Genomic DNA, 18443 nt, shown 5'->3' on the forward strand with positions numbered 1-18443 from the left:
ATGGCATTAAGGAGATCATTCAGACAGATTCAGTTGATGCAGGACTCCTTTTCTCTGTCAGTCTGCCTTTTGCACTCCTCTCAGATGCATATCCATACCCACTCTTCTTTCTTTTTTCATGTACTTCGTCTACTGCATGCAACCTTGTACATCTGTTCCACTCTGTCTGGCTGCTGTCCAACTTTTCTGTCGATGCCTTTCATCTCTTTGGCTAAGACAGGAAGAGGCAGATAAAGGAGGAAGAGTTTTAGGGGAGCCATTCTTTTAGCCTCTTTGTGATGTGAGTTTTACTGTTAGTGCAGCAGAGCCCTCCCTCTGTTGAGTTTGGTCATTAGAGAGGCTGCAGAGCAGTGGGGGGGTAAGCCTTAGGGACTGTTTACATTACTAGAATACTGATACTATTCGAGTACGCACTGCTCGAGGGCATAAATAAATTCTTATATATGAACATGAATTTCAGCTTAATATGAAAGGTAATATAGTGTACAAATCAGTTAAACAACCCAAATGAATGACAAAAACTGAAATGAAGAAAATATATTCAGAGCAACACCACTACAAACAAGATGGGTATGAAGATAAACTTGAATAAATCTAATCTTGTTCTTAAACACTATTCATAAATCATAATGATCACTTGTGCATACAGCAGCAAGTATTAGCACATACTAATAATTCCATGTCTGGAACTGCAGTCACATATACAGGGTTTGGGCTGCACCGTGGTGTGGTTAACACTGTAGCCTCAAAGCAAGAGGGCTCCTGGCTCCTCCCACTGTCCAGAAACATGCATGTCAGGTTAACTGGTGATTCTAAATTGACCCTCATGTGCATGGTTGTTGGTTTCATTTGTCTCTGTGTGGCTCTGTGATGGACTTCACAGTCATGGGTCGCCAGTCACATCCTTGTGATGGACTTTTGGCCCTTCCAGGTTGAATCCTGCCTCTTGCCCAACGGCAGTTGGGATGGTCTGCAGCCCCCTTACAACCCTGAATAGTATTAGGCAGGTATTAGAAATGTTCTGTATGTTGGTATGCAAAAATAGCATACTTACTGTGAATTGATGTTAAAATGATTACATTAGATAGTTTAAACTCTTTATTTCTAGTAAAACAATTAATTGGTAAAATCAATAAATGATTTAATTTAATAAATGAATTATTTAATAAATTATGAATAAATTTAATAAATTATTGAACAAACTCTTTAGTTTAGCTTTGTAGTACACATTTGTAATGTTTAGACTCAAAAATGCTTCCTTATGAAATAGTTATACTCCAACAGAGCAAAGGCCACATACTTTTGTGCCCTGAATTTCTGTCTCAGTTTAATAGGGTGCTGCTGTGATAATAAGTTGATCCTTCCCACATTCAGGGGACACTGGAAAACAAAGTTGAGAAATATAAAAAAGTTCCAATAGTAAGAGGACCTCAGTTGATGTACTTTCAACTCTCATGTGAAAGGCAAATATCACGTGCACACTGTGGGTCTTTCCATCACTTTCACAGGCAAGTCTGAATGAAGCGTGACAAACATTAATGCAAAAGCTACCCATGTCAGAATGACTGAGTGCCATTATTTTTGCAGATTGATGAAGCGATCGATTTTATGTATCTGACGCCTGAAAAGGACTCTTGTAAGCCATGATGAATATATTATAACACCAAACCATCAAAGAGAGATTGTGGAGCAGCATTTTAGATTTAGACATGCAGAAAAACTGTCTAAATAAGACTTTGTTGACTTTGCAGACTTAGCTGCCTTACAGTAAGTTTCCAGTAAGTATGACACACAGCAACCATAAGTACAACGCTTCAGGATTAAGCAACATTCAACTTGTTCAGATTAATTTGAGCAAATAAAATGTTCGTTTTAATCAAATAAATATTTAATTCTCTGAAAATTACCAACCCTTTTCAATAAAGTTGAGTCTGATTACATTTGAAGACCTCGGGCACATGCTATGAGCTGTACCTTTTTACAACTCCTTCATATTCTTTTGCTTTAGCTGAGCCATTCTTCTCAAGCTTTTGCTAAGGTTTTATTCTTAATCAAAAGATCAGCAAGAAATGTGCTGGAGGTCAAATTGAAATAAAGAAAAAAAAAAGATTTTCAAGCAGTGCTTCACCAGAGGTCTCTTATATAGGTAACTAATTGAGATTTATCTTGCAAATACAGCATTTGTCACAATTAATGACTGAGAAAACTGTTGACTCTTTTCAAATTTAGTGAGGGACATTTATATAAAAAAAACACTTTGCAGTGCTTACATGTTCCTGCACCATGACTGCCTTCAGGTCTCTTTTTTGTTCAGTTTGTTAAGCTATTATTTGAGCCCTGCCAGTTCTCCAAGACCACGTCAGCCACGGCTCTGGTTTGTGATGCAACTGCAGTGCCTTTGTTAATGTAATTTAACATTTGTCTGAAGAGGGAAAAATAGCCAATCGAATTTCAAAAGTACAATTCAAAGAGTATGCTTTTATTAAATATTGATGGCTCACACATGGTTAGCGGGGTGTTAACGTTTGAAGGAAAACTTCATCACTTCACGCCCTTGTGCTACCTTGCTCTAAAGTGAACAGCTATTACATCATCCTTGAGTCATTCATTCTGAAACTGAAAAGAGTTGAGGTAAACACAAAATCTGTGGAATGCAAAAGGGCTCTGGTTTCCACAATAAATTTGAAAAGATTGAGGAGCTCACAGCGTACCTCTAACAACACAATACACACCACATTTGCACTTCCTGTTTAGTCTTTGACTCATTTTGTGCATGTTGACGAATCATCTTTGATGAATGTGTGTCCAAGTGTGTGTCTTATAAAATTGTACTATTGCATTACAAGTTAAACAGCTTTTTAATTATTTTCTTTTCAACAACAAACGGCCGAGGTTCAGGTGCTGGAGCAATTTTCCACTAATCCTTCAGCATGCCCAAGTGTTGTTGGGAAAGACCCTGAATCCCAAGTTGTTTCCAATAGCAACCAAGCACCAGTGGTCTGTAAGTGAAAATGAGTGAATAGGTAACTGTGCTTTGTAGATTTCAGCACTTTATCAGTTTCGTGTCTCCAGATGTGTGTTCTGTCCACACTTTGAAGAAAACCACTTCAAGCCCCTCTCAGTCCACCTTTCAGTGACACTGGATGCACAGGACATAAATGATAAATCAGTCTGTAACGCTGTAACTATACGTCCTTTTTACAGAGATTGTCAAATCAAGTTTAAAGAATTGCATTTAAAATAAGTGTTTATCCATCCAGTGTTTGGGATTTAGAAACAAAGTCTTGATCTCCTCTTGAAGTCAAGAGGACTTCAGTGTTCCAGCCGAAGTCAAAGATCCTCCATCGTTTCCATTTAAAACTCGTAGAATACCTGGGTGGCACAATGTCAGCAGGATCTCGGTTCCAGTTGAAGGGATTAAGTGTTCCTGGTATTGAAACATGATTACAGGGAAGACAAGTTTTTCAACAGCCAATGGAGTCTTCAATTATAAGAGAAAGTGAGAAGGAATGGAGGGGGGTGGGTTATTTAGGTGCACCACATGTTCTTTCTCGTGGCCCATAGGGACAGACAGAGTCACCGAGAGGCAAGATGTGGCGTGACACTCCTGCAGTCGCTGATTTAACAACCCCCACTCTCGCGTGAGAATTCTGCAGAGAACAGGACCAGGGTTTATTAAGGGCACTGCCACCTCCTCTCATGTCTGAGTCCAAGAGTTTTGTCAAAGAGATCAGACTTCCAGTAGCAGAGCAACATTGCACGCAAGTGGTCAGTTTTCAGTGGATGCTGAATAGACATTATTCACCAAACACAGTCATTCCTCTTCGTCCACATAGGTAGAGGGAAACCAGCCCACCTGAGAAGCAGCAACAGAAAGCAATGAGGCAGCAACTCTGACACATATTAGACATATCCTTTAGGCAGTGTGCAAAGTATACTGTGAGAAGTTGTTACATCTATGACCCAAAAAATTATCAGATTTTCACACATGTCCCAAAAGTAGATAAAGAGATACCAGTTTTAAAAATGACATGTCAGGACATTTGTCCAAGAAGTGAATCTCAAGAATAAGTGAGTTATGCAGCAAGACAACAACCCTTAGTACATAAGTCTTTTCACCCAAGATTGGTCAAAGAAGAAGCCTAAAGCCTGTTTTACACAGGAAAAGTGTGTACCCTGTGTGTGCTTTACTGAGCTACAGCGTTGCAGCTGCATGTCTGCACACTACTGATCTTTCTTTTGCAGCAAAGCATGCCTACTAAATTGTTTTTAATCATATCATGCCTCTAGTTATTTCTGTGTAATGCATGGTTGATAACTTGAAAAGTGAAAGTGGGCATGAAAGTTGCTCAGCTGTAACTTAAGAACAGTCACTTTCAGTTACCAAAAATTGACTAAAAATCATCATAACAAGTAAGCTGTACTTTCAGCTTCTACATTCTTATGTTCTTACACACTGACACTACAGTGAAACTTGCTGATATGAAGTCAATATGATGACCAACAAATGTTTCACCGTGTAATTTGTTGAGAACCACTTCCATGATGCTTTCATGCATCATGGAAGTGGTTCATAAAAGCGTGGTGCATAAAAAAATAGGCACCACGCTGAAACATGCCTGCAGCTGGTATAGATGCTTAAACCTGTTCATATGGGAGCCGAAATTAAAATGATCACATTCTGCACACTTCAGGCACATTCAACGCTCCTGGTGGCAGGAGCTGGCAAAATACCTTACCTAAATCCAGTCAAACTGTTCTACCCTTAATCGAGCACTTCGAGTGAAGAAACCCAACAACGTCCAACGACTTACAATGATGTAAAATTTCTCCAAGCCTAAATATTCAATTGCAGTAATAGCTAAACGTTGCGGTTGTACCCTTAAACTGAATATAAAATATGGACATAGCCACTGTAGTCTCATCCAGTGGTCAAGCCTGTGATATGGTTGTTACCATCTAGAATTTTTATAACTAGAATTGGCATGCAAGGACTTGAGGAAGAACATTAACACATTCACTGGACAGCAACTAATACCTGTCACTCAAAGCAACATGGATCGTATAATTGTTCAGAGACTGAAACAATCTTTAGTACAAGTAAATGTATTTTTTTTAATGCTGTTAAATTGGGTATGAAATGCATGCTTGTGCTACTCATTCGAAAGAAAAAAATCTTAAAATCATAAAATCTTTGTTCCCTGTCCTTAATTGATCTCTCTTTATCCACTTTTAGGACTTCTGTGAAAACCAGATTCACATAACACCAACTGCAGTTGCTTCTTCGACAATAATTTTTCCCTATTTTGTGTAAAGAACATAATGATTAACTCTATAAATGTAAAAAGAGCAGCATAAACCCACCCTGCCATTGACTTCTCCCTTCCACCACCCACTGGACACCTTGGTATAGATCTTGATAATGTCTCCCTGCAGTAGAGAGAGCTCATGTGTGTCTCTGGAGCTGAAATCGTAACGTGCCACTGCAATGCCAACCACTCTAGGAGAAAAGACTGACACAGAGAGACAACTTATTTTATCACAAATATATCACAAATATTGGGACAATACCATCAGAGTTTTTGGGGTGATATACAGAGATATTCAGGAACAACTTGAGCTTCAAAGGAACTGAGTACACCAGGCAAACATTTAATCTGATGCTGTTTTGACAGTTGAGATTAAACATGCTTTCACATTTACTGTAACAGAAATAAATTACCAGAGTGCACCCTTAGTTCAACAAAATTTTGTTCATCTACCTTTCATCTTATAATATGAGTTTTGATATCGCTCTAACTAGGTTTACAATGGTATGAATTGGATATCTTGGAGGGACTGCTCACAGGAAAGTGGCTACAGCAGGGGCTAGAAAGGCAACAAAGAGCCTTGACTCATGTACTTGAGTCATGCAAAGTGTGGAAGCAAATAAAAAGAGGAAAAAAAGTGAGAGAAAGAATCACATTCACTTGTAAGAGAGGTGAAACATTCATTCTTGCACACAGTAAAGAAGAGAGGTCAGGGGTTGTTGTGGCCATGTTGTGGTCATTTGAACCTATTAAAAGCTAATATTAAAGTTAGCTCAGGGAACACATCCTCACTTATCAGGCTAAACAAGATTATTCCTACACATGCAGGTCAGGGCTCATATCACATGTGAACACAGGTGTGTAAAGGTTTGTTTACCTTATCTGCAAAAATACAGATGACACAACTGTGAAGATATGCTGGATGAAAGGAATAAATTCACTCCCTCATGCACACAGAGGCACATCATGGAAGGCAGATGCTCAGCTCCACAAATACATGTATGCATATACGGTACATGCTCATGCACAGAGGTGCACACAGAACAACACAAACAAAGTCATCTTATTAGACTATTATCCTTCTTTCAAACCATGCCAGCAGAATGGAAATGAAATCTCACCTTAATCATTATATCAAGATGTTGCCACCACTGCTGGCTTTTCATTCTCAAATTTCAATGGATACTAAGATTGAATTAACAATTCTCATTATACAACATATTTGTCATGGTTCTTCAATTAAAACAACAAAAGTCTGCTTTTTTTAATCAGCTGAATTGATAGTGATTGCTGGACTTAATACTATGAAAATTCCAGCAATGTGGGCTTTGCATCTTTTTTGAACTTGTTCAGAATTTTTGCGAAAATGTTTTCCAAAAAGGATACAGAGCATCATAACTACGAGAACTCATAATAACTTGATTTTAATTGCATGATGTTGATGAGAATTAAATTCTCCACATGGTAACTGAAACATATTGTGTAATCTGACATAGAAGCAGCATAACAGGATAACATTTTTTTAAACAAAGACAGGAGAAACAAGTTCATCTTCTGAAACCTAGAAGTTTGGATATACAGCGAGGGGGAGACAAAGAGAGTAGAAAAGCAGCACCTGTACCTGACCAAAAAGGCGAGGAGGAGGGAGGAACAAAGCTGCAGCCGCCAGGAGGAACTACAGAGAAACGTAGCAAGTGATAGGGTTGGGAGAGGGGGTGGGTTCAGGCCGTAGTGGGAGCAAAAAGAATGCATAAAGCAAAGTAAACACAAGTTTGACAGAAAAAGAGTGTGTGAGAGAGTAAAGGAGAGAGAAAGTGGAAAAGTTGTCAAAGTCAAAAAAACAAGGATAAAGCAAATACTGGAGGGAGTGTAGTGTAAAATGAGAGGAAAAAACAGTAAGATCATCAAACGAATTATCATTTCACCAGGTACATACACATATATTTTATTTTCATTGGAATCATTTTTATCCTATTTTGGTTCCATTTTATTTAATTAATACTTTCTGCTAAACACATTAGTACCAAGTCTAAAGAGACTTAATGCTATACCATGGACTGATAAATTGGGATAAATTGAAGTTTAGGAAGGGCCGGTGTGGTGGTTAACACCGTTGCCTCACAGGAAGAAGGTTCCTGGTTTGAATCCTGGCTGACGCCTTTCTTTGTAGAGTTTGCATGTTCTCCCTGCGTATGCATGGGTTCTCTCCAGGTACTCCGGCTTCCTCCCACCGCCCAAAAACATGCATGTTAGGTTAATTGGTGACTCTTAACTGACTCTAGGAGTGAGTGTGAGCATGGATGGTTGTTTGTCTCTGTGTGGCTATGTGATGGACTAGCGACCTGTCCAGGGTGTACCCTGCCTCCTGCCCAATGACAGCTGGGATAGGCCCCAGCCCCTCCTGTGATCCTGAGTGGGATTAAGCGGGTATAGAAAATGGATGGAAGTTTAGGAAGGATGAAGTGTCCCCAAATGCAAAAAGCAGTGAGGTAACGGTTCAGTGTCGCTAGATGCATCTATAACTCAACTAATATTTGCCTATACCCAAATCATAGCAAGGTCAAGAATTTATTTTTTTTAAAAGTTCTGTGTAATTTTTTGGTCCTTATTTTGGCTACTGCTTTTTGGATGATCTAATTCAAATCTGTAAGATGACTTCTCAATGCAACTATCTTTGAAGGAACTCTTTTGACCATGCTTTTTCTATTAGTTGTTATCACATAGACATGTAAATCTATTGTGCTTTGACAACTTCTCCTCAGTCAGACTGCATTAGCAACCCTTTTAGCTTCAAACCAGGCAAGCCAAAGCAGCAACATGTGGGTAAGTGTATGTCTGAGAACAGCTTGGTGCCCTGACAAGGACACGTCAAGGATTCCACACTGCCAACGACACCGTGTGAAATCCAATGTGAGCCGCATGCTGAGAAAACAGCTCCTTCTGTTAACTCAACAATATGATTCTATGCCTTCTTCTTCCCCCCTACATGCTGAGGCCAAAACAAGCCAATTGTCTGACTAAACTGCACTAAATCAATCATTCTCATCCTTAGGATGAACAGTTTACTCTAAAACCTGTGAATCCATCTTATAAACACATAAACTAGTTTCTTTTTTTCAAATCTTTTCGGTTGCATCCACAATTACTCCCATAAGAAAACAAAACTGTGAACCCCAATAGCATTAAAATTCAAATCAATCCTTTACTACAGATTGATCTTCCTGACAGACATTAAAAAGATCATTACATTGCAAATCATTTTCACATTCATGATAAAAAGCACAGTCACATTTATTAAAGATGCTTTCTGGGCTTTTTCAGACACCTTACTCTAGAATATTGATTATTTTTCACTAGTTTAGCATCTTGTGACTGTTTGCTCAGACTTGCATTCCATTTTCCTTGCCATGTGGTGTATGTTTTGAGATTCAAACCTTTTTATTGTGCTTTGGGTGACATCTGTCTTTCCACAGAGGCTGTTTATCAGATGGAATATGGTGCCCACACTCAGTCTGTCTATGGGGGTGGACGACTTAAGGCAATAATAATCAAACCCTGAATGCATTGAGGCAACAACGGATCTGTCAAGGCTTCATGTGAGAAAGCAGCACAGTGAATGGCAGCAATACACAAAAGCGTCTCTTAGAGAGTTGCTTTGAAGCCAGATGCACGAGGAGACCACCGTTGCCAAAGCAGGCTGACGGACGAGGATGCAGTAGAATTTTAAAGGCTAACTTTGACTTTGTTCCAGCATTCATCTGCTTGCCTTGTCTGCTGGGTGTTTACACACATATCTCTTCAAGTTAAGGCAGTTTACCTCCAGCTGCTTCCTGCTCTTTTAGATCAGATCGCATTTGCAAACTTTTCCCAGTTTTGTGGAAGAAGTCATGGTCTCTCAGTTGGACCAGGGGTATTCCCCCAGGTTTGTGTCAGCAGGCGGCTGTCACACAGTTTTTTTCCACAGCCAGCCCAAGTGAAATGTCATGTCCTGTCAGGAAAATTGTGAAGCCATCTCAGAGCGGAGCAGAGTGCGGAGTGTGACGTTTTGGAGTAGAAGGCTCCTGGTGCTTGCCTGAGGCACTGAGCCCTAACTGGGACCTCCCTGCCAAGCCTGGTAAGCTGCTGAGGCTCTATTTTGTTTCCCTTAGTCACCGTATTTTGCAGTCGCTCTTTTATCTGTTACTCTCTTTCTGTCTCTCATTCTCCATGTCTCTTTATTGTTCTCTGTCTTGTCATAGCCATTTACACTAGTAAGCATGCAGTGAGGGAATGCTTAAGAAAACTCATTTGAGAAGCAAATGTCCATAAAATACCTTACAAATACAATATGACGGGATCAGCAAGATGACACCTGGAGCCGGATAGAATTGGAATGTCTTGGATTTCAGCTAGGTGTAAATGTAATCGTTCAGTTTTGTTTTTTTGCATGTTTGTCAATCTTAGCACATATAAAGATGCAAACTACATGTTAGTACAAGATACCACATGTCTAACTGTATTGTTTTTCTCGCTAGCACGCTGCTTCCTTCCCCTGTCTGCCCATTACATTTTATCTGCATTTCCTGCCTCTCTCTCAAACTCACCTTTCACAACTTGCCACCTCCACTAATCTTCTTCTTTGAAACCCTGTTCTTGTTATTCTTTACATGCACGAGTGAATGACCAACTGCCTCTGAAGGGAAGAAATTACACAGTGAGTGGAACTGCTGAGTTTAAGCACGTCCCTGCGTATATACGTGCTTCTCAAAGCCAACAGGTTGTGTTCAAAGATTATGCTTTGCACTGCTCATGGCCAAGAATCACTGCTCTAGCATGCAATACTTCGGCAATACAGCAGCAAGAGCATGCTTGATTATGTCTGTGTGAGAGTCTGTCACATGGGAGTCTAACTGATCTTCTCATCAATCAAATAACATGAAATAATTACAGAAAGGTTCATTCTTCTGTAATTATGTTATTATGGATGATGTCCATTTAATATGAAATTATCAAAGATGTACTCTACTGAATTGGCACAATATTTTTATTAAGTTAATTTATCATTATTTTGTTTGATACCCAGTAGCACCAAACTTCAGCAAGCCCTGCTAACCTTCTTTTTCATTTCATATCCACACACAATAGTCTAGGTTATTTAGCACGTATTTGTAGGTTGAAATAGAAGTGGATGTAGTAGTAATGCAAGTTCTTAAATTTCCATACCAGAGACATCAGTGCATTGTTACTTTCATTTAGCATAATTAAGGTTTAGACACAAAAATTATGAGGTGAAAAACTGTTTTTTGTTATTTAGGAGAAGAATTGTAGTTCAGGTTAAATAAAACATTTTGCTGTGACGAGCATGCGTTAATCCAAACTCTTCTCCTTCCTGCAGCCATGTGTTCTTCCATTTCCTGGATCACCACTGTGATACATCCACTCCAGTGGAGAACATGGTCTCATGTTGTCGAGTTTATATGTTGATGGACATGTTCAATGGATCAAATAATGTTTTTTAAGGTGCATTCTCAAACCTTGTATATAGCCAGTACTTAAAACCTGGAGATTTAGTACCTCAAAATAATCATGGCTACACTTATTATTAACAGGAATGCCTGTTTTTATACATTTTGTATGTGATATCTGTGCCTTAACATTAATTGTAAAAAGAGTCAAATATTATTTGCAAACTACACCTGCAACTTAGCATCTCCACAACTTAAACTCTGTTTTAGTACTTTTTTCTTCATATAATTGCTGGCAGCCATTGCTGAGACAACATCTACAGCTTCCCAGAAGCGGTTTAAATAGGTGTATTTCATTTCCTGCTTCTTGAGACAAGCCAAAGATTTCTAAACATGACTGGTAAAGAGGGGGGTCAGATTGAGACGTGGTGGTATTTAAAGCAATGGAATATTCAGTTGTGTGTGATGGACCATTGTCTTGGACTTCTTAATTGCAGTAGATTTTTTTTCCATCAACAACTGCTTGAAGAAAGTAATCTATCCTCCACAAGAAAATGACCATCTAGTTCTGAACAGTTGCAGACCATACAGTACGAATACCACTCCCCCACAGTGCTCGCACCTGACTCAAACGTGTCTGTTATCAAATGGTGGTATTCCAGCATGGGTCCACCCATCTGCTCAATTAAATGAGTCACTCTCATCTAATCTGTCCATAAACCATTGAAAATCCATCTTAAGGTGTTTCTTGGGCTTCTTAATGCTTTAACTATAGTGAAACTAAGTGATTGGTGGTTGTGTTTCAGCCCTCTTTACCTTGGTCATAACTCAGAGCCCCTGACATTTTGACACGTCAGGTAGGTTATAGTTCTTATTATATTTTAAGGAAGATATGGAAGATTTTCTGTGTCAGTTGAGTTACTTTATTGATCTAATCTAAGTGAGGGAATTAAGCTGCTTGTTCACTATACACAGCTGAGTTTATAACATAGCCCATCTTCTTAAAGATCACCTGAAAATCATCAATAAGTTTTCTTTTTTGGAATGTTAAAATGAGCAAATAAACCATGATAAGGTCAGAATCATGACTTGTTTAGTAAGTGTTTATGCAATATTGTGGTCTGTCACACTATTGTTTATATATAGTCCTGATTAATTTAACACAAGTTGCTTCTTCATTCAGATATACGGCTGTTGTACATTAAGAAATTTCAATATTATTTTTTACCTTAACTGTCTAATAACCAAGCAATACACTCTGCATAATTTTGCAAAGTAGGTGTACCTCTAATAGAAAAATGCGGCGTAGGTGAGATACTGATTCCAGCAAACTGTGTCTGGTTTCAATTCGTTGGAAAACACAAATCACTGACTGCCCTTGTCATATATGCAGGCCTTACTGTCTTCTTGGAGGGAAAAAAAATCTTTATCTGTTCTGGTCTGTTTTTTCTTGGAGCTTAAGCTACAAAAGCTGGTCCCCGAATCGAGTCAAAACAAATACACTGAATGTCTTTCAGCTATGACTGGATCGAGATCTGATCTGAACTTGTAGCAGCTGTCAGGCAGAAAGTGTTACGGAAGGAACCTGGATGTTTGTGAAGCAAACTCACCACTGCCAACCTTGGTAATGGCCCTGGGCATGTTTCCATTGGACAGTTCCCTGTAGGGAACCTGCAGAGAGGTGTCAAGACTGCTGAAACCCTCCTTTAGTGAATGCTGTTTGTAGTACTCAACCAAATCCTGTGTAAAACAAGTGCAAGAAGAAAAAAATAACTTTAACACCTGTGAGCCAGAGTGAAACTAGAATATTTGGTACAAATGTATAGAAACAAACAAAGGCATGTCAGAAGGTTATTTAAGAAGATACTGCTAGCCTGGCATTACTCGAGCCAGTATTAAGAAAGTGTTTTTAAGCAGGGCAACACATCACAACATATTTTCCATCTGCCCATTTCAATGACCGGAAACTGAAAAATAATAACTACTGCTATACAATACCACAGTCTGAGTGTGTACAAAAATTATCAAATCAATTAATCATAGAAACAGTATCATCAATACACAAAACAACATATCTTTACTTAGCTGAAAATAGTATTTATATCAGCAGAGTGCAGCAAAGACGATGTCAAAATGATTACACTCTTTAATGCTGCAGCAGTCTGTGGGGCAGAGAAAAATCTATATAAAGCCAAAGCCTTTACCAGCACAGTCTTGAAGAGTCGACTCTCAGCAATATAAAAGCCTCCATCCTTGGTCAGAATCTTAATGTGCTTGACTTTATCGTTGAACCTGTGAAGGATGAATAAGACATGGGCTGCTAATCTACTATACATGCTTTCACATCACTCCAGTATCTATGGCGAACTGTCATGGAGGTCTGACTGAGCTGACAAAGTGGTTGTCATGCCAAGCCAATCACCTCTGGTTTTCTCTTCCTTTGTGGTAATCAGTTCCTTTTTACTCATCACAGTTAATAACGAAAGTGTTATAGGCCTCGCCAGATTCATCTTGTACAATTATATGAGCAATGTCTAAGATGTTTTGACTTTTGCACACTCGACTTTCAGTAACTGATGAACATTTTTCAGGCTATTAATCATTTCCAGTGAAGTGCATTTGCTAAATATTACTGTATCAACTAATAAACCAGAGATGCATCCTGCATCACTACCTTTGTCTCTCTCAAAAAAAAAAGGGTTTTGGTCACAACTGTCAAAAATGTTTCTCCAAATTTAATGAACAACTTCTTTGGTTACAGCCAATTGCCCCACAAGAATAATGCGCCTTTGTCACAGCAGACTTTTGGACTTCTTATAGCAGAAAACCTAATTATTATTAACAATAGGCAAGCCTTATAAGCCAGCAAACAGTGGCACAAGCTAAATGGAGAGCAGAATAACATTATTGTTTGTTATTATATTATTATATTATAATAACAATCCCTGTGGCATTACTGCTGTCCTGTCATAGTGTGAGTGTTGCAGGATTGTGTTCATCACTCTGAAAATTAGGCTGATTACACTTTTTTTGTCTTTTTTCTGCAGCAAACAGCTTAAATACAATTATAACTACAATTGCAACAGGGCGATAAGATCAGTAACACTGTACAGAATGTAGTTTTGTAGTTTTTCTTTGGTTTTGTACAAAAACAAAGAGTAACATGCATTTGTTCTTTTCCAAATGGTGGCAGGAAAATGACGAACTACACCTTAAAGCTTTTACAGGCTACATATGTGAGGCAGGGATGGCATATATTTGTGGCTTGTTATGCTACAAGGATGTGACCATTTTTTGTGTATACACTGCAATTTCCAGATCATTATGTTTTAATATTTGGACTGAATTTGGATATTTGGATGACTACTACCAGTCAAATAGGGAAGGAAATCCTTCACCAAAGCTTCTTTCACGAAAGAAAATTCCTGTTCCGTAATATTTTCAGCTTGTAAGTTGTTGTTCACAACGAGTTTCAGATTTTGTAAATGTAAATCAAACTTTGTCAACTTGTGAAATAAAATCAGTTTGAGGCACAAAGGCAGTGTCAAAATTCTAATCAGCCAGTCACTAATCGGTGGAAGAGCGTACCACACAAGCTTTTCACTAAGACATTTTCACTAAGACATTTAAGTCATTTAGAAACAAATTAAGTGCATATATTTGGGTAACTAATGTTATCATCCTAATTTGCCTCCTGTTTAAAAGAAAATATGTATCACATCTGATAAAAAGCATACCATACAGTATAAGGGATATTTGATGATGTTTTCCACATAATCAGATGTTTAAATAATATTTTGTTTTGTAAAAACACCTTGCTCAGGCTAACTATTGGGAATATTAAAGTGGCTGAAAATGCATACTCCCCTACTCACAGCATACATACTATAGCAACAATGTCCTTTATAGGCTTAATAAAGTACCTATCTACAGAAAAAAGAGGAGGTGTGTTGTCAAACCATTTGCAAGCACAGTACTGTAGATAGCTCATCTCCCATATGGTGATGTGCAAGTTATACTGGAGACGGATAGGTATTGTAAATATCCTAGTGCAGTGTATGACAGATGAGAAGAATACAGTTATGTTGCAAATTCACTGATACATTATTAAAATATGGGGTCTAATACATTATTGATAGATGCTGAGTTATAAGCAGGATAATGCGTGGAGACAGATGAGGCCCGTTTCATGAAGGCACAGTCCTCATTTTCTCCTATCAGCTCCCAAGGCTGCGCATACACACACAAACATCATTCAGCGCACACACACACACACACACACACACACACACGCACATACGCCAACTGACCGCTTGTAGTATTTGACATTAGACAGTTCCAGTTGATTAGTAAGAGCTGTCTGTATAAAGCTTCATTATCTCAAACAGCCATCGTGATAATGATCTTAAGCACTAAGACAGGCAATTAGTATCGGAGTGTTCAGAAACTGGATCTGTAGATCAAAGCTATGAATGAGTAACAGTATGAGTCTACCAAACTAAATGGGCTGGAATGGTGACACTGGCTAAATAGTCTTAACATCCAAACACTCTGAGTGTGCTTCAGAGTGCTCCGTCCATCGTTATAGTCGCATGCAGAGGTCATTCCAGGTCACAGGGATTCGATTGTTCTTTTTTTTTTTTTTAAAAAGAGTGAACAAGCTTTGATGTAGCTTGGAAGATATTCACTAGTTAAACAGACAATGTTGTATTTTAAAAGAGCATCATGCAGGCACTTAACTTGCAGATACAGCTGCCTTTTATTGGGGCCTTATGGGATGTATATGGTATCTAGAATTCAAGTGTGTTGCTAGTCTTCTTTTGAAATACATTTCCAAGAGTGATAACCAAATGATATGAGAAGCAAAGCTATCAAGAACTCCTTGAATAAATGTGTGAGATAAAGACAATAGAAATAGTAAAATTAGCCATTGAACTTCATCAGGAGCATTTTTAATTCCAGGATCATTGTCCCTGAACATTCCACATTATCTATAATGGATGGCATTTTTTTTTTAGTTCCAATGCAATTTGTCCACAGCAAGGTCAGACAGTCATCATAGAAATAGTTTTCCTGTTCTCCTTGTAGATCACTTGTGTCAAATACCATTAGCTTTATATAACCATAACACTTATCAAACTTGAATAATTGTTGGTGACAGAAGTAAACCTTAACTATCAAATTTAAATGACAAACTAAATGTTATTGGTTGCTAATTTTAACTCTGGCTAATGCACTATTAAATAAGCAATGCATCCTTTAAGTTCTTTAGGTTGCTAAACGTGTCTTTCATGGATTTAGGTTTCGTTTCCCAACAGATTTGCTCTATTGGATTGACATCTGGGGAAGTGGGAGGTCAAATCAACAACTTGAACTCAATTTTTCCAGTGTGGCACGGCCAATTATCCTGCTGAAAGAGGTCACTGACATGAGGGAATAATGGGCTTTACATGGACAGTTAGACAGAGGATATGCATCAAAGTCACATTCCCATAAATGCCAAACAAGAAGGTTTCCCAAGAGAGCACCACACTACCCCTGCCAGCTTGTCATCTTCCCACAATGCATCCTTCTGCCTTTCTCTTTCCCAGCCATCCACATGATGTAAAAGAAAGAGGTAAAATAAAGTGTGATTCATCCAGATGACCAGACGACTTTGTTTCATTGTTCCATCGCTTGATCTAGTTCTGACACTCACATGTTCATTACAGGTGCTTTCAGTGGTGGATAGGGCTCAGCATGCGCATTCTGACCGGCATGCAGCTGTACAACCCATTAAGCAGCAAGCTGTGGTTCACTGTGTGATCTGACACCTTTCTGTCACAGACAGGATTATGGTTTTCAGCAACTGGCTCTTTAGTAGGATCTCTAGGATCAGACTGCCTTTGCTGCCTACACACATGGTTCATAGCTGGTTCACTGGTTGCCCTTCCTCGAATGACATTTAGCAGGTGCTAACAACTGCATACAGTCCATGAGACCCGCTGTTCTGGAAATTCTGTTATCCAGACATTGTAATTTGGCCCTTGTCAAAGTGGTTCAGATTCTTACATATTTCTTATTTCCAGTACATTTATTTCGATGACTGACTTTTCATTTGCTGCCAAATATATCCAACCCTTGTCAAAGGGAGTTGGATTCTGACCATTAAAACAATATTTTGTTTACTACATCCAACTGTATAACGTCAGGTTTGCAAATGTAATGTAAAGGCAAGTTTCCATTGTGTGTTATATATTTATTTGGATTAATTATATGTATTATTTGCCTGGTCTAATTCAAAAAGTCAAGGCAAACTTTTTTTCCATTCTTCAGTTCAAGGCTGCTCATGATTATACAGTATTTGTAACTTCTTTTTTTCCCCAACGTGAATAGATCACAGCATGATCTCCTTCTGCTGCAGCCCGTCCACTTAAAACCTTAGGAGTCATTTGTTTTCAGATGTATAGCTGTTCTAAGATGGTATTTGCAAATGGGTATTTTGTTTGTTCGAAATATTCTTGCAACCTGTCTCTCGCTTCTCATAAGAAGGTGTTTTTGCACACAACACTGCTGTTGACTGTCAGTTCTTTGCTTATTCTAATATTTGTGGTAAATGGTTTTGAAAAGTGGACTAGATTTGGTATTGAAATAAATTCAAATAACTCTCCCGTCACTTACTTTATGCTGATCGCATATTCGTTGTACTCTTTACTCCTGTGCCGAACGAGGTAAGTGCTATTTTCTCGGTCCAGGAGCTCTTCCTCAGCCTGGTATCTCTCCATAGGTCCTGCAAACCTGAACCATCCATGAACAACGACTGCACTTACACTGCGATCAATCATTCTTAACATGAGGATGAGAACATTCAATGCAATCAATAACATGACATAAGAATAAATTGTGCTTATTCCACACAATCTACAGTGTTTTTGTTGGGTTTTTTTTCTTCACTTACCATGGCTGTGCAGAGTAATCGACTGGTTTTGGAACCTGGCATATAAAAAAAATTGGGGTTATTTCATATTTTAATGGAGTCGATACAGAGGGTGGAGGTAATTTATGGTAATGTGATATTCAAGTTACCTCTAATGGTTAAAATAAGTCTTCAACAGCAGAAAGAAAACTGCAATTCAAAGCACTGAATCTCTTTTCCAGGACATCAATAGTATCCATTATCTGCTGAATGCATTGTAATCACAATAAATTTAGCCTTATTGATTTTGATAAACATGCACACTTACACGTGGGCAAGGCCTCACAGCATCACTTGGAAAGAAGCCAATCTTGCTTGTCGCCAGAATTTTACCCTGCAATGGCAACTGCTTGTTAATCGCATTATATTTGTCTGGGAGCTACCACTCTTCTTCTTCTCTCCCTCTATTCCTTTTCTCTTCCCCTCCCACTCTTGCTTCGATAAATCCTCAGCAATTAGCACACAACGAGCAGCGCATCTAATTTGCAGCCCAAGTTAATTACGGTTCAAACTATGCCGGCAGTTAGATTTGTGCTGCATCAAAACAAGAGCCAAATAATGGATCTTATTCTGGTCTTTGAATATCCAAACAGTGGGAGCTCTCTTACTCAGAACTGCTTTTTAACAAACTCGCCAACAGCAACCACAGGCTTTACGTAAAAAAAAAAAAAAACATGCATATGTTCAACAAACATAGAAAAGACTAAACTTTTACCTCCAGATAACTAAACTGAT

The 18443-nt window shown here is 38.6% G+C and overlaps 1 protein-coding gene across 1 annotated transcript in view; it reads right to left on the reverse strand.

Annotated features, from left to right (window-relative positions):
• Positions 1 to 2458: 2458 nt before the first annotated feature.
• The window catches only part of LOC140268765 (guanine nucleotide exchange factor VAV3-like), a 54283-nt gene continuing 38298 nt past the window's right edge, over positions 2459 to 18443 (reverse strand). Inside the window, exons 21-27 of the mRNA XM_072363744.1 lie at positions 17977 to 18042; positions 17691 to 17725; positions 17414 to 17530; positions 12958 to 13045; positions 12364 to 12493; positions 5365 to 5513; positions 2459 to 3856 (exon numbers count right to left, since the gene is read on the reverse strand). Of these exons, the coding sequence (XP_072219845.1) occupies positions 3815 to 3856; positions 5365 to 5513; positions 12364 to 12493; positions 12958 to 13045; positions 17414 to 17530; positions 17691 to 17725; positions 17977 to 18042 (627 nt within the window). The 3' untranslated portion in view covers positions 2459 to 3814. The remainder of the gene's footprint in view (positions 3857 to 5364; positions 5514 to 12363; positions 12494 to 12957; positions 13046 to 17413; positions 17531 to 17690; positions 17726 to 17976; positions 18043 to 18443) is intronic.

The sequence above is a fragment of the Leuresthes tenuis genome, unplaced genomic scaffold (genome assembly GCF_036924035.1).
Source record: "Leuresthes tenuis unplaced genomic scaffold, fLeuTen1.0.hap1 SCAF_14, whole genome shotgun sequence".
NCBI classification, from domain to species: Eukaryota; Metazoa; Chordata; class Actinopteri; order Atheriniformes; family Atherinopsidae; genus Leuresthes; species Leuresthes tenuis.